This window comes from Biomphalaria glabrata, chromosome 5 (assembly GCF_947242115.1).
Source record: "Biomphalaria glabrata chromosome 5, xgBioGlab47.1, whole genome shotgun sequence".
NCBI classification, from domain to species: Eukaryota; Metazoa; Mollusca; class Gastropoda; family Planorbidae; genus Biomphalaria; species Biomphalaria glabrata.
In genome coordinates this window covers 7,904,045-7,930,344 of record NC_074715.1, presented here as the reverse complement: position 1 = coordinate 7,930,344, position 26,300 = coordinate 7,904,045, and the positions used below count along the sequence as shown (strand labels likewise).

Sequence of the window (26,300 nt, the reverse complement as noted above, 5' to 3'; positions counted from 1 at the left end):
CAGCCAGCGTCTTATGAAATACTAAAGAGGAAGAACCTTTTAAAACTACCATATATCTCAATTCTTATCTTCTTATCTTATCTTATGTAATACAGACGTTACTTCAAAAAAGAAGATGATTACGTCCTACGCGTCATGCATTTAGTCATGCATATTAACCAATGACTTAAATTCTGCCAAGTCACTGGTTTTCCTGGCTAGCTCAGGCAACCCATTCCATGCTCTAATAGCACTAGGGAAGAAGGTGTATTTGTACACATTTGTCCTAGCCTATGGGATGAGGAATGTGCCTTGAAATGAGCTCATTCTTCTATATTAATAAATGATTAACTAATTAATTAATTTTTTTATTGATTATGTGATTCATCAACCATGAATAATTATGCAAAATCTCATCTTGATGCGTGAATGCGGAAGGAGACAACGTGTACAAAACCTGATAAGGGAAGTAACTCCACATATGCAACCACATCTCTAAATTAGAATGCTTGTTTCCTTTGTTTGACATCCAACTAAATAATTAATTACTAATAATTGATTAAGTTATCTTTCATGTTTTTTTTTTCTATTTTTATGTATTCTTAAGTGCAACAAATAATAGTCTAAATTTTGAACTTGATCCGAGAATAAGTATGTATAAAATTTTACCAGGCAAAAAGGGAGGATTTTTAAAATAATTAAGAAAAATTTTTTTTGTAAAGGCCGCAAGGACAGGAAATCACCCAAAATTTCATACTTTTTTAGTGCGAGGCGCGACTATCGTGCAGTGAGGTGCACACACAGTGTGCTATTTTAGATTTAAAAAAAAAAAGTCTCAAATCAAATCGTTGTGTTGGCTTGAAAATTCCTTGCCCATAGGCAGATCAAGTAGGGGGCCACCTATGAGTTTGTTTGATAAACATAAGATTTCTGGGATTAACTATTAGTGATAAAATCAATAATAAAATAGTTTTTTTTTTAAATGGCTTTCATATTGCAAATAAAGGTGTCAGCAAATAATATTGTCTAAATATGATGCAATTGATAGACTAGACATACTGGGCTTATTAATACACCTCACAAAAACTTTTATTGTGATTTATTGACTAGACATACTGCAGCCATAGTTAAATGACGCTGAAACTCCATTACAACGATTGGACTAGTGTTGTTACCTGTTCTTGACTTGTAACACCAAACTGCTGGTAGACAACTAAACCTTTGTAGCCGTAATGTATCTTAACTAATTAAGTTAATTAACTTAACTAGTAAAACGTCAAATAATTTTAATAACTTCCTTTTGTGAACAAACTAAATAACATTTTATTTATAATATCGACAGAATCAACTTAAGATCGCAAGAAATAAATGTAGTAGAATTTAGTAATAATATTCTTTAACAAAATCTCACTACAATAACACAACATTTCAGTCTTACGTTTATTACTAAGACTAAGTGACGACAATGGCACCTATGTTGCATCCAGTAGCGGCCAAAGGGGGTGGCAATTGGGGAAACCGTCCCAGGCCCCACGCCCGAGGGGGGCCCCTGCAATAGTAGATTTCTTATTCACCTTTAGCTTCGCAATCCAGATCAGTTCTCATTACTCAATATTTTGGAAGCCTCTCCATCATCTCTATGATACTAATTACAATGCAAGCTCTTAATGTGACATTTTTGGTTTCAAAAACAATTCGCCTTGGCACCAATAAAAACAAGCAGCAGGAAGGGACCAATTAACATCGTTTATTTCGTACATAAATGAAATCCAATCGGATTTGAATATGAAAACGCGTAGCGATAAAGTTTGGAATTTCTTTATGGCTGTATTTATTTCTACACCAAATAGTCATATGTCATTTATATTGCTGTAACATAATGCAACTTTTGAAAAGCTGATAAGAATTAATACAGAAATATAGACCTTGTGTTTTCTTGGCTTTAGAGGGAGATGCATCTCCACACAGCATGCGAAATTAAAATTTCCGCAGTACTTAATTTCGGATACGTACACTATTTTCGGATCCGAACAGTATCACAAGACATCCCCTAACACTTGAATCCCCTGAATAACTATTCCGCATTTTCTTAATAACCTATACATGCCAAGTGTTTCTGAATACACGACCTTGTTTGTAAAATGTTTTACATGTTTCGGATGTTCCTTCAGAGTTGAAGATAGTTTACTTCCTAGTCCAAACCTCCCGCAGGACGACGGGGGATGGGAGCGGGCAGGGTTTGAACCCTCGACCATCGATAAATCCGAACGACAGTCCAGCGCGCAAACCGCACGACCAGGCAGCCATCCTTGACGGGGCAGATAGTTATTGGTCTACACAGGTTGTGACGTCGCAGGTCAGTGTTGAGGCCTGCTATAACGATTGGCCTCTATTGAACCAGTTAATGTGTTAAAGGTTATTTGGACCAATCAGCATCCAGAAAGTTTGGCGATGACGTAATTATTTTTTTCACTAAACAGGAAAATAAATAAATAAAAACGCAAAAGTATTTTTTTTTCATTTTTTTTTTTTGGGAAACCAGTGGTATAGCCCTTCAGCAAAAGTCGGATCTGCGAAGGTAAAGGGACAACTATTAGCTATATAAATGAATCCCGCATATGACACTCGCCCAGGACGTCGCCCTCTGCTAAGGCCGCCTCTGGTTGCATCATTGACAACCGATTGCTAACCTCTTCCCACCGTCACCATATAACACACACACACACATTCCTTAACAACTAGACACACTGCAGCCAGTTAAATGACATTGAAACTCCATTACAAAAGGTGAAGAAGACATATATCGTGCAATGCTGTATACTCAATGAAAGCTAAACTTTAAGATAGACAACTCTCTCCTCTATGCTAGACAGAGCACTCTGGTACGTTGTAGGACCAGTCGCAGTAATCATACTTGACGTTGTACACAAGTCCAGCTGGGCATGGCATGATATAAGTCACTAGACCAGAGCAACTAATGAAAGTACTGCACGAGTTGGGGTCAGCATAATTGCCATCGGAGAGTCCGAGATCGCTACACATTGAGTCAGAATCTGAAATATGAAGAATAGGACTCAAGGTACAAAATGAAAACAGTTGTGGTGAAATAGAAACAAGATATAATACTCATTAATTAAGAACATGTTATTCATAGTACTAGTTTTGGGTTATTTTTATTCGCTTTCCAGTATTTTGTTTTGTATTATAGTAAGTGAACACAACATTCATAGAATACCACAAGTTCAACTCCCACAAATCTCTCTGTATGGTGATTTAATAGAAGACATGAGAGCCGCTGGTCACCTACTTTCAAGGTATACTGATGCATGCAAACGCAATATGAAGCTCTTCCAAATCGGCACTAACAACGGGGGAAAAGTGGCACTGGATAGATCCATATGGAAAGCAAGCATAAAGGAAGGGTCCTGGATTGCAGATAGCTTACACACCAGAAACAGAAAGAAGGGTGAATATGTAATAATGCCTGGTGATTACATATGTCCATTCCTTGACCGCAGCTGTGTATCAAGGATTGCCCTTTTTAGTCACATGAGAAGTTGCAAAGGGAAGAGATTTATCTCTCGGGACTTATAATGCCACACATTGAAAGTCTATGTAAGTTAATTTAAGTAGCGTCTAATAATTATTGATTGAATTCGCTCGCTATAAAGTGGCATAGCAACCATGACCATTTAGAGTTCATTTCTCCTGGCCCAAGTTTAATATGGGCCGTCAGGGGCCATCAAAATAGAGTTGTTTTGTTAACGATAACTTAATCAATTATTGGTAATTGATTATTTAGTTGGATGTCGAACAAAAGAAACAATCATTCTTATTTAGAGATATTTCTAATCGCACAGATTTATTATTGTTAGTCTAGATCTATTATAAATGTACTTAAATGACTTTGTTTAGCGCATGCTTTTAGCGTTCTCAACACGCTATGATTCTATCACTTGTTGGGACCAGTTAGAAAGGGGAAGAAAGAACGGGGTATCTGAGTGATCGCTTTTAAATGATTTAAAAAATAAATGGAACGACCTGAAATCAAACTTCTGGGCTAAACCTGTCTCAGGCTTCGTAAGCCAACACAGTAACCAATATGTCTATGAACATGGAAGATTATATAAGTTTCTATTTTTTCTATTTCCTGTTTGTATTCATAAGCCCCAGAGACAGCTTAATATAAAGGGGACTATTCAATTTATACCATCCCTTCAGTCAATACTATTTCTTTCCTTTGTTTGAGATACCAAACACAAAAAATTGTTACCAATAGTTCATTACTTGATTTGCTTTTTTTAAAATTGATTGTTGTGTTGTCAGTTAAATGGAACAATTATGTAAAATTTCACCTTGATCAGATAGTGGGTGTCGGAGAAATAACGTGTACAATCTTCTGGCCAGACAGACAGACATATTGAGATGACATAAGCTTTGAAAAAAATCAGCCCAAAATATGCTTTTTGCGTGGTGATTATAAATATAAGTTTGCCCATATAAGTTATTTGTGGTTCTTAAATAGATATAAGCTATGCTATAAGATTCAGACGGTCTTTCATAGAAGAGGTTCTGAACGTGTTAAATAGATGCTTAGCCTACAGAGTCATTGATTTCCCTTGATTAATCAGGCAACTCTAATCCTTACGGCTATAAGAAGTAAGAACACTTATACGAATATGTCCTAGCATATAGAATAAGAAATGCGTCTTTATGTCTGTGTCTTTGTGAGAATGTTATTAGGTAGTTATTTTGTATTAGTAAGTTATGGTTCAGTTTTTTAAGCATTATTTAGTCTACTGACCTGGAGTGCTCTAAGTCATACAGACTTAGTCCGCGACATGAAGTCCGGTTGAGACTAAAGAAGGGTGTCATATCTGACCCTGATAAATCATAAAACTGTAGCATTGTTTTTTTGTTTTTTTCTACGCTAGCTATTCACCAAGTCTCACTGGAAGCGTTGTTGGTAATAGTTTTTATATCAGGGTTAGGGTTAGGGTTAGGGTTTTAAATCTTTTTTTGATCAATGATTACTGTTTACGTTATCTAAACAAGCGACTTACTAATTTTCGCAGAAGATGTTGGTCTTTCTGTCGTTACCGGCGCAGCTGTAGGTGCATTCGTTGGCGCTGCTGTAGGTGCATTCGTTGGCGCATCTGAAGGTGCATTCGTTGGCGCATCTGTAGGTGCATTCGTTGGCGCATCTGTAGGTGCATTCGTTGGCGCATCTGTAGGTGCATTCGTTGGCGCATCTGTAGGTGCATTCGTTGGCGCATCTGTAGGTGCATTCGTTGGCGCATCTGTAGGTGCATTCGTTGGCGCATCTGTAGGTGCATTCGTTGGCGCAGCTGTAGGTGCATTTGTTGGCTCAGCTGTAGGTGCATTGGTTGGCTCAGCTGTAGGTGCATTTGTTGGCTCAGCTGTAGGTGCATTTGTTGGCTCAGCTGTAGGTGCATCGGTTGGCTCAGCTGTAGGTGCATCGGTTGGCTCAGCTGTGGTTGCGCTCGTTGGCTCAGCTGATGGCGTAGTCTCTGTTATATCTTGTGGTTTGAACGTAGTTCTGCGACAAATGAATGCACCGATTGTAACATTTGAAACAAAAAAGGTATTACTGAGCCATAGACTTATATATTATACTAGACTGGAAACCGGAAACAAATTCTTATTCGCCATTGATTGATTCACTTACCTATATATATATAGATTTTTATGTACATAAACTCTTTATCAAGCTGTAAGGGAAGTCACCCCAATCAATCTTTTCTGTCTTAGAAAAGTAATGATCTTTAGCTTTCAAAGTTTAGAAATAATGCAAAAACATTTCTCGGATTTTCTTTAGAATGGGCAATTGATCACAGAACTATATTCACACAAATAGATGAAACAAAACATTTCCTGTTTGTTTCCATTTAGATAGTGTTTCAATAATCCTAGATCGAAATAATTCATGTTTGTTGATTTTAATCATCTTATGTACATTTAAATAGATTAATTACCTAGATCTTTCTAGATTGTGTATCTAAAAATTGCAAAATAATAATTATGAGACGAAAGTGCTCTTATTTTTGATGTTCAATTACTGGATCTAGATCTAAAAATTAAATTACATGCTACATAGGTTAGGGTTGAACAAAATAACATCATTACTTCTAATAAGTACTTTACAAAACAACGCCTTGATCCAACTTTCTAAAAAATGTTCACGAAATTTTTTGTAGTGTTAAATAATCTCCATGCCCAGTCTAGATCTAGTTTATATAAGACTATGCACTGAGCCTTTTACTACAAATAATCTATTGTGATCACATTTTTTAACTATTCGAAATATTTTTGTCTCTGGTGGATATATATATATATATATATATATATATATATATATATATATATATATATATATCTATATTAAGTATTTTGTTAGATATTGAATAAAGAAAATAACTTCTACATTATAAAGAGATGCAGCTGTAAATGTGGAGCTCTTTCCATTAGATAAGATTTGTTGTTGTTGTTTTAAAAGGACTTTGTATATTTTGCTAGTTTTTTAATTGTGCAACAGACAAAGTCGGCTAAAAAATCTTAATTAAAATAATTAAAAAATACACCGCAGATTTAACAATAGCTGAGTATTTCCATATAAAAAAACAGGAAGGAATGAGCAGGCCAAATTTCAATCAAAATAAAATAATAATAGTGCCACTGTCAGGTTTTGAAACAAGTACGGAATTGGTTTCATAGAAATAAGTGGGAAAAAAAGGCGCCAAAAAGTTTTCAACCAATGTTAAACTTACGTGTCGTCAGAAACGTCACACTCTTCAGCCACAGCTCGTGTCAAAGGGAAGGTTCCAGCACCGCAAGAAGTGCCTCGAATGTCATCAGAATCTAGGGACCAGATCATCGTACCACCATAACCGTTCCTCTTGATGAACTGGACCTAACAGTGTCAAACATTTGCTTACATTAGATTTTATAGTTTATAGACTTTTCGTTTAAAACATTAGAAAAAATATTTAAATACTGTTGTTGTTGTTTTTTTAAAAGACAATACCTAGATTTTTATTATAAGAGCTAATAAATTTTAGATTTTTTTAAAATTGCAAACATTTGTACCCCCTCCATCATACCCCCTCCCTCATTCCCCCCTCTCTCATTTCCCCCTCTCTCATTCCCCCTCCTTCATTCCCCCCCTCCCCTCAAAGAGAAGCAACCATGATTAGGCGGATGTATAAATTACAAGAATTTATAATATTTAAGAGAGAGAAAATTAATATATATTTTTTAAAGATTTAACATATGAAGCAAAACACAGTTTTACGGAGGTGTATGTTCGTGCTTCGGAAGTAATTGTAACTAAAAATTAAGTGAATAATTTGATTGTATACTCTGAATAGATTCTGATGTAACCACGAGAAATTCTGTCGTAGTTGAGATTATAAATAGGGGAGAAGAAGTAGTGAGAACAAGCTGCAGACGAGAATGTTTTGTATTTTTACAATACAACTCAGGATCCTGAACGCTGATCTCAAAAACAAAAATCTAGCGATTTTCATCGAAATTTAACAGTTGATGTATATCGCTGAGAAAAGAATTACTAGCTCGTTGGCCACAAGAAAAATCTATTTTGACCGTTTCAATTTTTATAAGAAAAAAATAAATTTGGCTTGAGTACTAGACTTAGATCACGGACCAACATCGGTTTTAAAAGGACTATCACGTTCGGGAGTTTCCGAATGTAAGGCATTATTGATTCAAGAGTTTAATAAATTAATTTTATAGAAAATCGTCTTCTAAGTCTATATTTCAAGGCCTAGATCTATATCATTGGAATTATTCAATAAATGAAAAAAAAAAACAGCTGTTTATTAAAAATAGATTTGCTTTAATTTGTTTTAAATTTTATAAGCTTCGCTTATATTTTTAGGTAAATTTGAATTGTATTACACAGGTGCTAAAGATCTAAAAGTAGATCTAGACAGTGGTTTATCAAGATGCCCGAAAAAACATGTTGGTGGGCCTCCCTCACCAATTAATACAAATTTAGTAGTCTGTGTATTTACCAAAAAGGCACTTCAATGGAAGACGTGTAAGTGATATTATCATAACGTTTGCTTCAGTTATTAAAACCGTACAAACTAATTGTCTTCAAACTCAACAAACCAAAATTTCGGTGATCAATTATTTTGTTTAATATCGAAATAATGAGAAAAAAATAAAGATATTTAATGAGTGATGTAGGTGTATACATAGATTTAATCCCCGTATTAAGTTATAACTTCCATTTCATAAAACTTCGCATTCTCGGATCAAGTTGAAGTTTGCAAAACTATTCATAGTTGATGACAATACAGGAATGAATCCAAAAATTAACTAATTACTCAATCATTTAGTACTAATTAATAGGTCTTGTTTTAAATAGCAAAAAAGGGAGCTACACCCTGTTAATTTTTTTGAAAAATGGTAGTAATTAGCTGTTCTCTCCCTTAGATAAGCTTTGTTTTTTTTTAATATTCTTTTTTTTTTTTCTATTGCTTGTTTTACTTTGAAGTAAAGGCGCCAAACGTTTTCATTGGCTTACTGTTTAGATTTCATTATATATTATAATTCATTCTTATTATTATTGTGTTATTACATCACATTGAGTTGATTGTCTAAGCTCATTATCAAATTCAGTGATTGTTTTTCTAACTTCAGAATAAAGACGTTCGAATTTTATTAGTTAAATATCATTATTGGTGGGATGCGTGGCTAACTACGCTTCAACTTGGCTTGGCTATCTAAGAAGTTGTATTTACTGAGCGCCTAAATGCAGCACGGAAAAACCTTCTCCCAGATACCCCTCCACTCACCGGTCCACAAATGAGATTTGGACCATAGCGCTCTGAGCATGGAATAAGCATGAAAGTAGAGCTATATAAAATCTTCAATTTATAATTTATTTATTTATAAACCTACCATGTCAAGACAGACTGACATATACAAAAGAATAAAGAATAAATAATGTACTGCAGATATTTATTTATACTGGTGACTAGATTAAGTTGTTTTTTTTAAAACATAAACACTACATACACCTGAAATATATATCCATCCATAAATAACACAGTTTTCTTATAAACCGAAACATATCATTTTACAGAGTATCCTTAATAATTTACTTACAATATTTCAATTTTTATACCAATAACCTTTCAACCTTATGGCAACTATATTTATTTAAAACAAAAATGACTAGCTTAGCCTTCTACCTTTGCTCCACAAAAGGAGACAGTAATTGGGCACCATAGACTTGTATTATTATTATTTATTTTTTTTACAAAAATAATTTTAATTATTAGAAACTCTACAAGACAACTCTAAATGTAAGATTGGAACATCAATCAAGTTATTGGGATGTTTCACTACGGAGCTAGGATTGTATTTGGTTAGAGTAAAATAACGAAATATAAAACACAAAGAGGTTAGTGATCTAACATGGATGCCAAGAGCTTCATCTCTCCACCACTTGTAATTTTTTTTTACAAGATCTTAGCATGACCAAAACATACAAAGTCCGAGCCCAGGCAAAACATTAGCATAAAACTATTTTGTTTCCTTTGTTAGTAGTAACAGTTTTTGTTATGACACGTTGCAGTGTGTACCCCCCCCCCCCCCAAGCTTTGTTATATTTATAACTTTTAAAGCATTAAAAATATTTTACCTAGTTTCCCCTATATTTGGCACTTCTCTTCTTTCCATGTTTAATAAACTGTATGGAGTCAGCAATAAAACAAACATACATAAATGACAACCAAATTCCTATAGGACACATTCTGACGTTAGATGGCTGGAAATAGGAACGTTGTATTCTATTAACTATACTAGTCAACTACCTTAGCAATTTTTCAAAAATCTGAAAGCCATTACAATGGTAATATTGTCAATAGAGTAAAACATATTTTTTTTTTTGTTAAATAATTTTTGAGACCGTGGAGTGAGGGATAAAAAGAAATGTCATTTGTAGGTGGTTATTGATATCAAAAGAGTTAAATAAATAGTTTTTAAGTTTATGAATAGTAATTCTATTGTATAAAATGAATTATTTGTTTATTTTCTATGTATATAACAAATTTAATGTAACACAGCAATAGCCAATAGGTAGATAGTAGAAAAATAATATTTGGGTTGTTTACCTTGTTTCGTAGGCTGGCCACATCGTCGTATCCCGCCCAGAGTAGATTAAACGTTAAGTATGGTACCTGTTGGTCTGATATGTTTCTGACAACAGCACCGGCTGAAATCAAAGGGCAGATCTGGAGAGAGGTAATTAGAATCGTTTATACAGTATCAAGTACAGTTGTTTCAGCGTCCCTAGTTACCATTTCTTCAACTTTATTCAAAACATTAGTCTAAGACGCTTTCAACTACGTAATTACACTAATTAAATAATTTGCTAATCGCTGTTGAACTGGTAGGATATTTTTTACAAGCAAAGATATTTGCATGTGTCGTTGTATTCTCCAAGCTTGAATAGATATACAGCAGGGCTTTTTTGTGACGGTACACACCGGTACGGCGTACCGGCACCTTTTTGAAAAAAATATTACTTTTCTTGTATTTTAACGCATATTATTAATATTTAGTAGTTAAAGGTTAGGCAATCAACTCCTGAGTACCGGCACCTAATATTTAAGCACCGGTACATATTTTTTTTTTTGCAAAAAAAAAAAAAAAGCACTGGATATACATATATGTATCTTGAATGATAATAATGGTTTAAAAAATCTTTTTATTATGAGGTGAATACGATTAATGTATGTTCGAAATCTGTATGTGTTGTAATTTATTTGCTAAAAGTCAGGTTATCCAATCGTATAAGTTGAATAATAATCAACGCGCCCCGCTCTACTGTTTAATATGTTTATTACGTATTATATGATGATCTAAACCAGTGATGCTCAACCTAATTCGACCTGCGGGCCATTTAAATTTCCGACACTCGTGTCGCGGGCCACACTACCGAAGAGGTACGAAAATGAAATGAAAATGACCTGAAACAATTTTATTAGAGATCTGTGGATTTAGTATCTCTTACGCGTCAGAAAATGGCTTCATTTCTCTGCTTAAATCAGCGGTTCTCAACCTTTTAAGCTCGGCTACCCCTTTTTACAATCTCCCACTCTGCCGCGACCCCACCCCACACACACACATATACAGCAATAAAAGAATAGACAAAAACTATTCATTTTTTCCATGGTCTTAGGCGACCCCTGGCCAATCGTCCATCGACCCCCAAAGGGGTCGCGATCCACAGGTTGAGAACCCCTGGCTTAAATCTTAAGGAACGGTGTAGCTAGTTTACCAACGACTCACTTTATAGTCTCTTTTTTTGATGCTCCAATCTTTAGACCAAGTTTAACAATCTTTTCATTTTGTTTTCATATGCCTGTTATGAGCTTTTTTTTTTAAACAGCCACACTTTATTTACAAATCAAATGTGTTGCCTTATTATCATGTTCCACAAAAAAGTATAGGTCCGTTCACTTTTCCTGGTAGACTTTACATTCAAAGTCTCATTTCATAAACGTGCACATGTTAAAGTACATGGCTGTATATGGCACCAATCTATCAGAGAAAAAAATGAGGGCCTAACGAAGGTAAAGATACATTTTTCAAGTTTTTTTGTTTTTTTAATGGGGGGGGGGGGGGGGCTACAATTTGTGTCGACGTTACGGCGGACCGGATGGAACCACTTTGCGAGCCGGATTTGGCCCGCAGGCAGTATTCTGGGCATCACTGACCAAAACCAAAGACATTATTTTTAGAGAAAAGTTGCGAGACATGGACCAAATCTCAAGCATAGCAGAACTCTTATCTCACTATCTCTAGCGTAGCAGAACTCTTATCTCACTATCTCTAGCGTAGCAGAACTCTTATCTCACTATCTCTAGCGTAGCAGAACTCTTATCTCACTATCTCTAGCGTAGCCTTACGAATGCTTAGATCTACTTTTTAGACGACATATGCTAAAAGACCTTTGTTTCTTCCTTTTGGTGAAATGTCGAAACGTTATTTCTTGTCTGGTGATCATGAATCGTCCATGAATCACATTAGTTCTATCGACGCTATATGAATTTAACTTGTTTGTTGATTTAGATAAAGATACAAGAAGGTTTATAACTCTTTAAGTATTTTTCGTTCTTAATTTTTTTTTATTTCATTTGGGACCACCCGATTCACTTTGTCTAAGAACTCCCTATTCGCTTCGCCTAGGGCCTCCAATTACCTAAGGCCGGCCCTGATGCCACACCCCCCTCCACATACACTATTTTTAATGAAACGCCCCTTCCCCAAAAATAGCACACTTTTTAGCCTTTGTATCTTCAAATAGAACGGCTGCCCTTGAATTCCCAAAATTAATTTGGATAAACCCATATCTGGGGATTTTTACCTGAATCTTACTTTTAGCGGCCCCCGTAAGGGGAAAAGCCACTATTAGGTTTGTGCAAAATGAAAAATATTATTTCACCATGCGATGCGGCTTGAAAAGTTTAGGTTCAACGACTACTATTGGTTTTCTAAAAGCAAAACCGTTTAGTTTAAAAAAATTAATTATGCAAGCGTTTTTGTTGTTTTTTTTCATAAAAATACATCAATTCTAGGACATTTACATAAATGTAAGGGAGGTAATGTTACACTATGTTAACAAAGAAAGACAATTTTTGTGTATTTTCAATATCACCAAGTGAAATATATTTATACAATGTACAAGAAATGTTCAGAACAACTGTAAACATTAGTTAAAGATGTTTTTTTTCTGGTCAACTAGCTGCTAAAATTAAAAGAAAACATTTCTGTTTGTTTATAAAGACTAGGAATGCACTTTGTATGTAAATATCACGCACATTTTTTAAAATGGACTTTTTATGTAGCGCCTTGCATACAGTAGCAGCTGCAAGACAGCACATGTCGTAATGATCCCAATATTTTTTAAATAATCAGATTTTATTATTTTTTTGTTTAGTGCCCCCATCAGAATAAAAGACGCTTATTCAGTGGATTTTTTAAATACAAATATCGAAAACCATTTCACCCAATATATATTTGTAAACTATTGCCTAGCTAAGAAGTTGAAAAAAGATATTTAAAAAACACGTATGGCATTGGAACTCACCTCATAGAAAGCCAAAAAACCAAGCTCCGAGGTAAAAGCACCAGCTGCTCCTGGTCCGCTTGCTGGGTCGCCTACACTGTTCCTTCTTTCGTCGCTCAATATAAATGTACGCCCATAGGTAGCCAAACCAATGTTTAATTTGGCTTTAGGAGTGCCAAGTTCAACCCAGTATTTGGCGGCAAAGTCCTAAAAATAAAATACAAGAAAAACATAAAAAGTACTTTAATAAAAAATTATATTAAGTGTAATTTTATCAATTAATTTTTATCAGTCATGTAATTAGATTTTGTAATAGATCTAAGACTGACAATAATCATCATAATCATCATCAAACTCCATTAGAGGGAGGACTTGAGAGGCTCAACTCCTCTCTTGCAAAAGCCCTGGACAGAAATCCTGCTGTCTTGCGTAGTACATAAATGTCGCCATACAGGTCGAGAATTTTTGGTTTCCCAGACCTGTCGAGACGGAGATCAGCAAGTCTGGGGCAGTCAAACAGAATATGAGGTACGGTTTCCTCTTCTTCCCCGCAGCGGGGGCACCGTGAATCGAAATTTGGCCATAGCCGTGAGAAATATGAGCCAACAGGACAATGGCCTGTCCTGCACTGTGCTATAATAGCTTGCTCAGGCCTGGACAGCCTCCACCACGGGGGAGTACGGTCAGGGCGGCTCATGCGCTCCCAGACTCCACGGGCTTTTTGGGAATCGTCCCAGCACTCAAACCACTTTTCCATTTCTGTTTTTTTTTTAATTTACTGACAATAATAAATCTGTGCGATTAGAAATATTTTTACCGCTTATCTTTTGTTTAGCGCAATTTCATGCTTTTAGCTTTCTCAATGCGCTATGATCCTTTCACTTGTCTGGGAAACTTAAATGGGAGGGGGGCGGAAGGGGTTATCTGCGTTCACGTTAACGTGTCTAAACTTTGAACCAGAAATACAAATTGTGTTGATAGGAGCTTTGTAAAAATTATTAGGTTACAAACATTGTAAAAAAAAATAAAAAAAAATTGACCCAAAGTTTATAATATGATAAAATTAAAAACTCAATCTAAAACAAAAGAGCACATGTACATAAGTTTACACTTAATGTAGTACTGTGGGCAGCAATACTGCTTTAAATGAGATGAACTATGTCACTAGCTCCCCCCCCCCCTTTTCCCCTTTTTCCATACAGCTAATAAGGCGTCACAGGTTCTGGAGGGTATTGCACAGAATGGTTCAATTTTCTTCACTGGGTCCTGATTTTCCAGAGCATTGACTGCCAAACCCTTTCCCATTTTATTTTGGTATAGCTGCAAGGTAATGGAATTTTAGCCAATGCTGACGAGCCTGTCCTGCCCTAAGCTTGCTGGTCAAACTCTAGCCGCTCGCATTTGCCCCTTCTCCTGTGAGGTATAAAACTATCGCCGGGCACAATATCTGAGCCAATAGTTGAACTTGTCATAGGCTCTTCGAGACGCATGCTATTGGAAACAACTTATAAGTAGTGAATTGCTTATACCCATTACCACTTTGAGCAATAATAACGTCACGTAACCACTCAGTAACAGCCTAAAAATTCATCCAAGCAGATAGATATAAAGAAAACAAAGACTACGTATGTAGAAGCAAGGTTTCGTACAGTGTTGTAGTTGATCGCAGGTCCAGTTTCTCCAGTACGGCTGTAGAGTGGACTGTTGTGTCCAGTCACAGACTCCCACGAGCCATGAAAGTCATACGACATCAAGTTGATCATATCCAGGGACCTGCGAGATCAAATGAAAATTAGCTTATAGAATTAAGAAAGTGTGTGTCTAGTTTGTTCATTAAAATTAATTGCAGATACCAACCAACGAACGATGTCAGACGACAAAGTAATAAGCATTATCAATCACATTCACCTTCACCCATCCCTTAGTCTGTTTGAGAGTTGGGGCATCACCAAGGAGTTATCGACCGTCTATCTCCATTTCTCTCTGTCTTTTGCCTTGGATAGACCATCTTTTTAATGGCATACTTGTTCATTCTTTTATGTTGTCTTCCCAATGTTTTTTTTCTTTTTCCTGGTACTGTTCCCTGAAGAAAGGTCTTTGTGAGCCCGAAAGACCTTGTAATATTACCATAGAGCTTTAGTTTTTTTATAATTGTTTTTTTTACGATTGTTAGCAGGTCATCTTGGGGTCCAATCGCTGTAGTAGCACTGTCTCTAATCTCTTGTGCTACCAAGGATCCTGCTGTAGCATCTTAATTCCAGTGCTAGGATCCACCTCTTTAGCTCTGCAGTCAGCGTCCAGGACTCGCAAGCCTGTAAGAATGTGGCCCCGACCATGGAGCGCATCAAAAAGACAGATATTATCAATACAAACAAAAACGTCTAATAATATTAGCAGTATGAACACTTGGACCGGACGCTTATTCGATTCGACAAATCTTAAATTTAATCCCGAAACAAAGTTTTTTATACAGTGGAATACGGTGTATAAGGCCACCCAATTTTAATGGCCCGAAAGACTACGACCAATGTGCGATAAAGTATTATGTTTGAATCTTTCACTATTTTGTTTTATCACTGCATTTCTATGTATATCTACATTAGAATTTTCAATACAGACTTGAGTCATATTTGTTTTAAAAAGAAGTTTTTCAACGTTTTATTCAAGTCCTATTTTACCTAGAATAATTTAATTGGACTTGCAGTCATTTATTCTACTTACTAGAGGATATAATCCCTACGGGAGATAAAGAAACAGTCCTTATTCTTCGTCCATAGTTAACCAATAGTGTATAACAATTCTGCCTCAATTTTAAGGCAAAAAGAAAAGCTATTTCCTACATCTAAACAGAAGTAGAAGTATGTGGAGACCTTGGACCAGGGTTTTTATTTTCTAAAACTTTAATAAAGATCCACGTACGAATGAAAAGACTTATAAAATATAAAAAATGCAAAAAACAAAATTTAGAAAAAAAAAGAATAAAAGATTCTGACCAGACGAAATTCGGATATATTCTTATCTCTTCTGTGGAGGCCTCTTTTTTTTTTGTGAAAACCCGGGGGCCGTAACCCCCACCTGTCCTCCCCTAACCGGCCCTGCCTACTACCAGGATAGGCGGAAAAATTAGAACTAAAACTAACGAACAGGTAGACAAGAGCTTAGTCAGCAGCATATCTGGGAAAATATATAGTACACAGCGAGGTCTGTGAAGCCAACTGAGATCCTATGTTCTTCCTTTACTTTATTGTACTTACTCAGCGATCTCTCTGACCTCATAACCAGCATCGATGTTTTCCTTCCCACTGGCTACAGCGGCAGACAGAATCAACCGAGGCCTACCACTTGTTCTACTTTCGTTTTCAAAAGCGGCTGCAAGTTCCTGTTAATGAATGAAATCAAATGGATAGGTTAACTCTAAAACTTCTCCATAAAATATTGAAATACAATAATAAAATGTTATTTCCCTCGAAGTCATGTAGATAGTAATTAAGTCAATTATACACAGAACGGAAACAAGAAAAACAAAAAAAAATAATTTTGTAAAAAAAGGCAATACCTACTTTATGCAAATAATTATAGAGCGATATTTTGCTCTTAATAATAATGAATGTTTGATTTAAGAAAAAGGAAGAAGGAAGACAATCAATATCCACACGTCCACCCCCCTCCAAGAAGCAATCCTGGAAAAGCTAGTGTATAGATCTACTAGACTTTATAATATTCCAATGATAGGACTTTAGATTCCTGAACATGAATGTATTAAACTCTAGAATCATAGACATAAATAAATATAGACTGGCCGATAATAGAGTTTTATGAAACGAAAATTTGTGACTTGCATTTCTGTGTACTTTATTTATGTCTAGGAGTTTTGTTTAATTTCTAAGACTGAAGATCATGCAATTTTTCAATTTTTCAGAATTCGGAAATCCGAATACAATAGATATACATGTTTTCAAGTTACATGAAGTTATTTCCTTTTTCCAGTCTATATTTATTTATGTCTATGTCTAGAATGAAAAGGGGAATAATTACACGCGGAAATACCAGAAGTCCGTTCAAGATAAATATTTGTTTCGTTCTCTAATCAAATTTACATTTTATTTCGTTTTTCACTATAACAAAAAGTATAACGGTCAAACCAGAGTTTTCCCAGTGTGGCCAACGAGCTAGTCATTCTTTTTCCAACAGTTTACATCAACTTCAAATTTCTAGAAAAATCGTTAGAGTCGTTTTCGAGATCCGTGTCCAGGTTTCACCCAGAAGGTTACCGTTTCCGTGAAGTTACAAGTTGAATAGAAGTTTTGAAGAAAAAAAAAGAGATAGAAAGATAAAAGAAAGAAAAAAGAAAGAGAAAAGAGCGAAAAAGAAAGAAAGGGAGAGAGAAAGAGAGATATATAGAGAGGTACAAAAAGTGATTTAAAGATAATGAAAAGATAAAGAAAGAGAAGGAATGAGACAAGAAATAGAGAGAATAAAAGAGAGATAGTAAGAGAGAGAGAAAGAGAGAAAGAAAGAGAAAAAGTGAGAGAGAAAAGGAAAGAGAGATAAAGAGTGTGAGATGAGGAAAAAAAGAATAGAAAGAGAGAGTGAGAGAACGAGGGACAGAGGGAAAAAAAAAGAGACATAGATAGAGAATGAGAGAAGATAAAAAAAAGAGAGAGAGAGAGAGAGAGAGAACTAGATTGTTGCTTATCGTTGTATTACCTGCACCAGCAGTGTAAACCTATGTTTATCTTCAGGGAGACCCGAGTTCCCTGGATACTCCCAGTCTAGATCTAAGCCATCAAAATTGCGCTGACGTAAATACACAATGCTTGTCTCAACAAAACTTCTTCGAGTCTCTGCCGTCGCCACCATTTCAGTAAACGGGGTGGACCCTGCAGAGGCGCCACCCACAGCCAGCAGCGTCTTCAGTTCTGGATTGGCCTCTTTTAATTTATTTAACCTTGAATAACTAAACAGAAAACAAATATGATATTTACAAGGAATGTTATATGGGATTTTTTTTCTCACACTAATGAATAATGAAGGGAAATTTTAAAAGTGTACGTTCTTTAAGCTTTAAAATACAGCAAGAAAAAAAGGAGAAGCGATATAATGAAATGCGGGGCGATATAATGAAACCTAATGAAAAACATATTTAAAAACATAAAGGATGCATTAGTTTGTACTGAGATCAATTATAAACTCAATTAGTCAATGAAAAGGAAAATATAGCAAAAAAACAAAGTGAATGTAAGGAAAAACCGCAAAGTCACTGTCATAATTCTCAATACTGCAATTCTTAATACTTTTTTTTATATAAAACACAATTGATTAAATACTAATAATGAATTAACTAACTGGTTAATTTTTTTTATTCATTTATTGTCATCGACTATGAATAATTGTGCAAAATTCCCACTTAATCCAAGAATGGAAAGTGGGAGAGAAAAAAACGTGTCCAAGATATGCATCAGACAGACAGACAGACGGTGTTACTTACTATAATCTTTGTAAAGCTTTGTGAAAACAAAATAGTTTTCTCTTAGATTATAGAATCACTAATTGAATTAACTTTTAACTTATATTTCTGCTGCTTTGCAGATTACTGATATTTGCGCTCTTCCCAGAGGCCATGAAACGATTGTAATACTCACAGCACTTCCGGTCATGAAACAATTGTTACACTCACAGCACCTCCGGTGATGAAACAATTGTCATACAGCACTTACGGTCAAAAACAATTGTCATACTCACAGCACTTCCGGTCAAGAAACAAGGGTCATACTCACAGCACTTTCGATCAAGAAACAGAGTCATACTCACAGCACTTCCGGTCATGAAACAAGGGTCATACTCACAGCACTTCCGATCAAGAAACAAGGGTCATACTCACAGCACTTCCGATCAAGAAACAAGGGTCATAATGACAGCACTTCCGGTCATGAAACAAGGGTCATACTCACAGCACTTCCGATCAAGAAACAAGGGTCATACTCACAGCACTTCCGATCAAGAAACAAGGGTCATACTCACAGCACTTCCGGTCAAGAAACAAGGGTCATACTCACAGCACTTCCGGTCAAGAAACAAGGGTCATACTCACAGCACTTCCGGTCAAGAAACCAGGGTCATACTCACAGCCCCTTGGTCACGTCCGTATCCTCATCGTTCCATTCTACGGCTTCTATCTTGCTGTTTTTCACTTTGGCAAAGGCGAAGATGAGATGGGTGCACAGAAAAGGGTCGATGTCCTCCGGTAAGAATTTCCCCACGCCGCTTCTGTACTGCGACCAGTTGGTATAGTAACAAACTCGTCTCTGGCATTGTGAGCCTAAGGCAATTAAAACAAAAACTCGTGGGTCTATAAATATGCAAGAATTTCAAGATGATTATACACAATAATTTTAAGTTGTTCTTATGCGAAAATTCCAAGATTTTTATATGCAAAATATTTTATGTTGTGTATATGCAATAATAATAAAAATAATAATATGGCTATGACCTACATATTTTTCACATCCAGGGCAAGCATTACCATTGTCAGCCGGTGATCGATTAAGATTTTCTTTTCGCCGTCTGAGTCTGTCCTCGGCACGGATTTTCTTTTGGTCTCAAATGTGTATCCAAGGGCCTCTGTGAGTGACCTCAGCTGTCTCGTTCTGACGCCGCATGCAACCAGGTGCTCTCTTCTATGTCAGCTAAGGCAAGTTGGCGCCTAAGCTGGTCTTTAAAGCGTTTCCGTGGGGCGACTCTGTTACGTCGACCACCTTTTAGCTCACAAAAAAAGACTGCTTTTGGCATACGTTCGTCTCCCATACGGGATACGTGCCCTGCCCAGCGTAGCTGTCGGACTATAAGAAGTCACTCTATAGTGTCCATACCGACGTTGGCAAGGACATCGCTGCTTGTAGTGCGTCTTGCCACCGTATGTCTATGATGGAGCGCAAGCATCTTTAGTGAAAGCGCTGAAGTAGTCTTTGTTGCATTCTGTATAGTGTCCATGTCTCAGAGCCATATAGAAGGGTTGAGAGGACCAACGCCTGGTAGACATTAATTTTTGTTGGCAGGCATAGCGATTTATTCCGCGTCCAAAAGCACTACTGACCCTGGCTAGACGGTTATCTATTTCCCTTGAAAGAATAGTTGTTTACATGCAAGACTTCTAGGTTGGGTATATGCAAGAATAATGCGAGATAAACAAGATGTTAATGTAAAATTGTTAAATTATAGGGAAAAAAATGTTAATAAGCAATTACAACAAGTTTTTAATATACAAGAATTACATTTATTAAATAATATTGTTATAAACCATGTGGTGGCACAGATGGGGGAAGTGGTATGTGTGTAGACAGCCGTCGCAAATCGCACAAGGCCAGTGCTAGACGAGCGGTCAACCGTGACGAGCTACGACGGTCAGTCAAGACAGTTCGGGAAGGATCGGTGTTGCGAATAGAGCTCAGCAGCGTCACGAGGGATGTAGTCATGTGATCTAGAATGGTCGAGTGACGTTCTGTCTATAAAAAGAGCGGAGGTGTCACAGTCAAGACGGTTCACTACAGCCCGGTCGACTACAGCACAGTTCAGTGTGGTTCAGCGATGTGATTCTGTACGGCGCATTACGACGGTTCAGTGCGGAGTACTTTCAAGAACGGCTTCTTGATCTTAGTATGCGATCGAGTCCGACACAACGAGCCCAGTGTGTGAAGTCAGTCCAGAACTGTTGAGCCCAGTGCAAGCCCGGAACGAGACGGAGAGGCCAGTTGATACGGACAAATATTTTTACAGCCTGTGTTACGTGCTGCCAATTGTACGATATTGGCTGTAATTTATCGAACATTAAAGTGTTACGTTACTTTGGAGCCCGGAGTTGTCAAATTCTTTAGGTTGGTGGTGTATGGTGCAGTTTGCAGAGAGCCTGGATAGGGAGATTCGTTACAATATGAATAACACATTGTTATATTAAGAAAAAAAAAATTATTATACAAGACTAGCACGATTTAAATATCCAAGAACAACACGTTAATAATAACAATGTGTTATAGTAGTATAATCTTATATCAAAAATAATAAACTGGTTAATACAATTTCTTGCAAAGTGTACTACAACATGTGGCCGGCATGCCAAACAATCGCCTTCCCAAACGATTTCTGTACGGGGAAATGCTCCCAGGGAGGCCAATACAAGCGCTATAAAGACACTCTCAAGAGCTCCTTCAAGGAGTGCTATATTGACATTCACGGCTGGGAAGCACTAGCTCTCGATCGCTCCTCATGGCGTCAAGCTGTGAGTCTCGGAGTCTCGAGATTTAAAGCAAGAAGAGTGGCCAGGGTGCAAGAGCTCCGAACCAACAAAAAGATGAGAGAGGAAACAGGACTATCTGCAACTAACCAAACCTAACCATGCCACGTATGCGGCCGGCTTTTTTAGTCATCTTCGAAGATATGCAAGGCATTCTTAGTATTGTGGGATAAAGAAAGTCGCCCACACACTCTAGTCATCTCATATTATCTTATAGATTACAGACGTTACTTCAAAACAGAAGATAATTACGTTCTACGCATTTCATGTGTCAATCTAGTCATGCATGTTAATCAATGAATTAAACTCTGCTAAATCTTTGTTATCCTGGCTGAATCAGGCAACCAATTCCATGCTCTAATGGCTAAAAGGAAGTAGCAAATAAAGAAAGTCACCCACAGATTGGAGAATGTACCAAGCCTTGCAGCGTACGGTCTACCAGCAGAGTTTAATAGAATTACATATATTTTTTTGCAATAAATTTTATATTTCAGATTTAAAAAGTGCTTCATCAAATATCTTACCGTAACAAATCTGTATTAAACTCAACACGAGAAAGATGACAACAGATCCTACCATCTGGAAGTAAATACAACACTGTATGACTAAATCCACATTTTTATTCGTTTTTTTTTATTACAACCAATTTGTATTTACATAATAAAGTTCTTCCCCTTTTTTTTACACTAATTAAGTAGGCAGTAAGAAAAATACTTTAGTATTAGTTTAAGATACACAATGTATTGAAATGCAACAAATAGACAAAGGGTATAATGACTTTTGATAAGAGAGACACACAGAAGACATGTTGACTGCCAGGCAAAGATACAGACTAGGGACAATACGCTAAAATGATAGATAGATAGATAGATAGATAGATAGATAGATAGATAGATAGATAGATAGATAGATAGATAGATAGATAGATAGATAGATAGATAGATAGAGATAAAAATGGTATAGAATACATATATACCAGAATACTGACAGGCAGAAGACGGACAGACTGATTGACAGACAGACAGACATACAGTCAAAAACAGACAGAAATAAAAATGAGTATACCTTCTTCCCCTCTTCTTGTTAGTTCTTATAGACTTGATACAATTCTCTTCACACTGCACTTTGTTTTATCGGGAGCACAGAACACCTGATGTTGCCCGAAATTAATTAATACGGAATTACATCTCCAGACAAAGGTTCTCAAATTTCATAAGAACACCCCCTCCCCCTCAATTCTGCCTGTTTATTAGTTATGATATAAAAAGCATTGCAGGAGTTCGAGATTCCCGCACACTGCAATTCACTGACGTCCTGCATGAGATTTGGAGTAAGACGTAATAGTCTTCTTGTGTATAGAAACGTCCGAGTCTCTGAATGTCGAGAGTGCATTGGAAAGAGTGTAGCATCAATTCTGAATGAAAGCAATACTGAAAGCAGTATTGTGTCTAGAAAACAGTACACTAGAGTTTAGAACGCTATATTTGATATAAACATGCTCAATAGCTTCACTAGGAACATAGATCATTTATCAATGCTGGATTTAGCAATATCAACATTAAATAAAGCTTAGCGCCCCCATTTACCTTGGGAGGGGGGGGGGCTCCCAAAATTGGTTTCAGAGTTATTTTCAATCATTTTGAAGAAATAGAAAAGGAAAAAATTCCTTTTGTTAATTACAAGGTGCCCCATTCTCAAATAGCTTAGGGCTTTAGCAAGTGTAAATCCGGCCCTGTTGATTAAAACACATGTGTTGTGGACTGAGTAATACATTTTTAATTAAAATTTGAATCTTTAAAAAAATTCCTTTATTAGTGGTGAATTGACCTTGGCGTTCGACAGAGACTGATATTTATACAAGGCCTTAACACTGACCGGCAATGTCACAACACAAACTGTGGGCTGTTTAGACCAATTACAAGAAATAAATAAAATAGAAAGAAATAGAAAGACATAGCACAGAAAGAAATAAAACAGGAAGAACTGTAATAGAAAGAAATAGAATAGAAAGAAATAGAATAGAAAGATATGCTAGGACAAATTTGTACAAATACTCCTTCTGCCCCAGTGCTATTAGAGCATGGAATGAGTTGCCTGAGCTAGCCAGGAAAACCAGTGACTTGGCAGAATTTAAATCATTGGTTAACATGCATGACTAAATGCATGACGCGTAGGACGTAATCATCTTCTTTTTTGAAGTAAAGTCTGTATTATATAAGATATAAGATAAGATAAGAATGGCAAGTTAGAGACCACAATCAGATTAATTAAGGAGGAGTGATTTGAAAAAAAATAATTTTCTTGTTACTTCTTGTAAATGTTCTGAAACAATCAGTATTCTTAAACCCGGGTCCATGGGTAGGCCCACCTTACTAATTGCTACGCCACTGTTTACCGTTTGTTTGAAGGTACCTTGATCAAAATGTGAGATCCACAGAATTTAAAACCAAGCAGGTAACTCCAATGAGTCCCGGATGTCAATTGGTCAAGCATGACTAACTTTTATGTGGATACATTCATGTAAAAGAGATTAAGAATAGTATCATTTTGGAATAGATATATAACAATAGAGTCAGAATGTCTAGCTAGAGTCTGCAGGAGGTAATCTAAGAATGATTGTAGACATAATTACATGACTTAGTAGACCTTGCAGATTCAGAAAAAACAATATAGTGTAGAGACAGAGGCGTTGATTTTTACATCTATCTATCTATCTATCTATCTATCTATCTTTCTATCTATCTATCTATCTATCTTTCTATTTATCTATCTATCTATCTATCTATCTATCTATCTATCTATCTATCTATCTATCTATCTATCAGTCTGTCTGTCTGTCTGTCTGTCTGTCTGTCTGTCAATCAATCATGTATCTATCTATCTATCTATCTATCTATCTATCTATCTATCTATCTGTCTGTCTGTCTGTCTATCTATCTATCTATCTATCTATCTATCTATCTATCTATCTATCTATCTATCTATTTTGTGTTATTTTGGTATTCTTTTCTGTATTTCTGTCTGCTTTGACTGCCTGTCTGTCTATCAGTATGTCTGTGCTTATTTCTGTCTGTCTGTAATTTGGTATATATGTATTCTATATGAATTTTTTATGACACCATCTTTATCATCTAACTATCCCTCCGTCCGTTCATTGATGTATGTATGTATGTATGTATGTATGTATGTATGTATGTACGTATGTACGTATGTATGTATGTATGTATGTATGTATGTATGTATGTATGTACGTATGTACGTATGTATGTATGTATGTATGTATGTACGTATGTACGTATGTATGTATGTATGTATGTATGTATGTATGTATGTATGTATGTATGTATGTACGTATGAATCTATCTATCTATCATCTATCTATCTATCTATCTATCTATCTATCTATCTATCTATTTATCTATCTTTCTATCTATCTATCTATCTATCTATATCTATCTATCTATCTATCTATCTATCTATCTATCTATCTATCTATCTATCTATCTATCTATCTATCTATCTATTTGTTGTGGTGTATTTATCTCAATCCATTTTTCCTTTTAGTTTTGCTGATCTTTGATTCTCTCACATTTTTTTTCTTTCTATATATCTTCCTTTCTTTCTCTATTTCTCTATTTTCTCTTTCTCTCCATCTCTGTTTCCTCTTTGTGATAAAAATATTCTTTCAACTGCTGTAAATAACTTTAAAATAAAATAATTCACTCAGCCCTCTTCTCTTGTACATGTGGTATAATTTCAAAAGCTTCTCTATTGCTAGATGTTTGTGATTCTCCAATGAAGTGTCATGAGAAACTCAATTAAAGTCTTCTCTGTTTTCACATTGACTGTTTTAGCATACCTTGTTGTATAAACCTGCCAATGTGTTATGTGGGTGTGAACCATAATGTGTTAAAAGTTGTATGTAAATGCAGTGGGTAGGATTCGATTGTGCCCATAGTCATAGAACTATAGGTCTGTGGTCTAGGAAGCAATACAAATTTAACTTTTTATATTTTAAACTTTAAAGAAGCGTCTCATCTCAGTTTGGTTTTTCTTTTCAGCTTTTATAAAAAAAAATAATCTCAAATGCTTTATAAAATGCTTTACTTGTTTTGTTTTTTTTGTTTTTTTTTTTTTTAGATTCTTAAGCCCAAAACTTTATGACAGTACGACGTGGGGGGGGGGGTGGGGGAGGGGGCAGAGTGCCAGCTTTGAACCCGAGACCTTTGTGACCACCGGATGTCAGTCTAGAGCACACACTGCACAACCATGCAGCCATCCATTCACTAATCATGTAGGGTTTCTACTAGCGGATTCGTGAGCACTTGATCTAATATTAAGCGTATATACAAAGAAAATACGCAAAATTTAAAAAAACAAAACTTTTTTACAAATTAAGCTTAAATAAGGGAAAGAACCACACAATTACTGCGATATCTCTCAATACTCATTTGTCACACTTTATATATATACCCAGATATTCCAGTCTTTCCCTCTCCTCATTTTCCCAACCGGTTCAAACCAGTTTTAAGATCATTGAGAAAACTAAAGTTTGAAATTGCACTAAATATAAACAATTGATAACAACATATGTCTAATCGTACTGATTTATTATTGTTAGTCTAGATCTATTACAAATTTAATCACATGACTGATCCAAACTAATTGATACAATTACATTTAATGTAAGCATTTTTATAACAGTATTCTTCATATTTTCTTGTCTGAAAAGACTGCACTCTTGTAGACACTCCTCGTTCCATATGCTTGGACAAATTTGTACAAATACTCCTTCTTCCCTAGTGCTATTAGAGCATGGAATGGGTTGCTGAGCTAGCCAGGAAAACCAGTGACTTGGCAGAATTTAAGTCATTGATTAATATGCATGACTAAATGCATGACGTGTAG

The 26,300-nt window shown here is 35.9% G+C and overlaps 1 protein-coding gene across 1 annotated transcript; it reads right to left on the bottom strand.

The window, feature by feature from the left end:
* Window positions 1-1,250: 1,250 nt before the first annotated feature.
* Window positions 1,251-22,551, bottom strand: LOC106061217 (chitinase-3-like protein 1). Its single transcript, XM_056029873.1, has 11 exons — window positions 22,458-22,551; window positions 21,917-21,971; window positions 19,232-19,424; window positions 17,813-18,062; window positions 16,360-16,484; window positions 14,755-14,878; window positions 13,127-13,312; window positions 10,146-10,265; window positions 6,768-6,910; window positions 5,043-5,539; window positions 1,251-3,032 (listed from the first exon to the last, which is right to left on the bottom strand). Exons 2-11 carry the CDS (start codon window positions 21,969-21,971, stop codon window positions 2,845-2,847), a joined length of 1,881 nt encoding a protein of 626 aa, XP_055885848.1. The 5' UTR covers window positions 22,458-22,551; the 3' UTR covers window positions 1,251-2,844.
* Window positions 22,552-26,300: the final 3,749 nt, after the last annotated feature.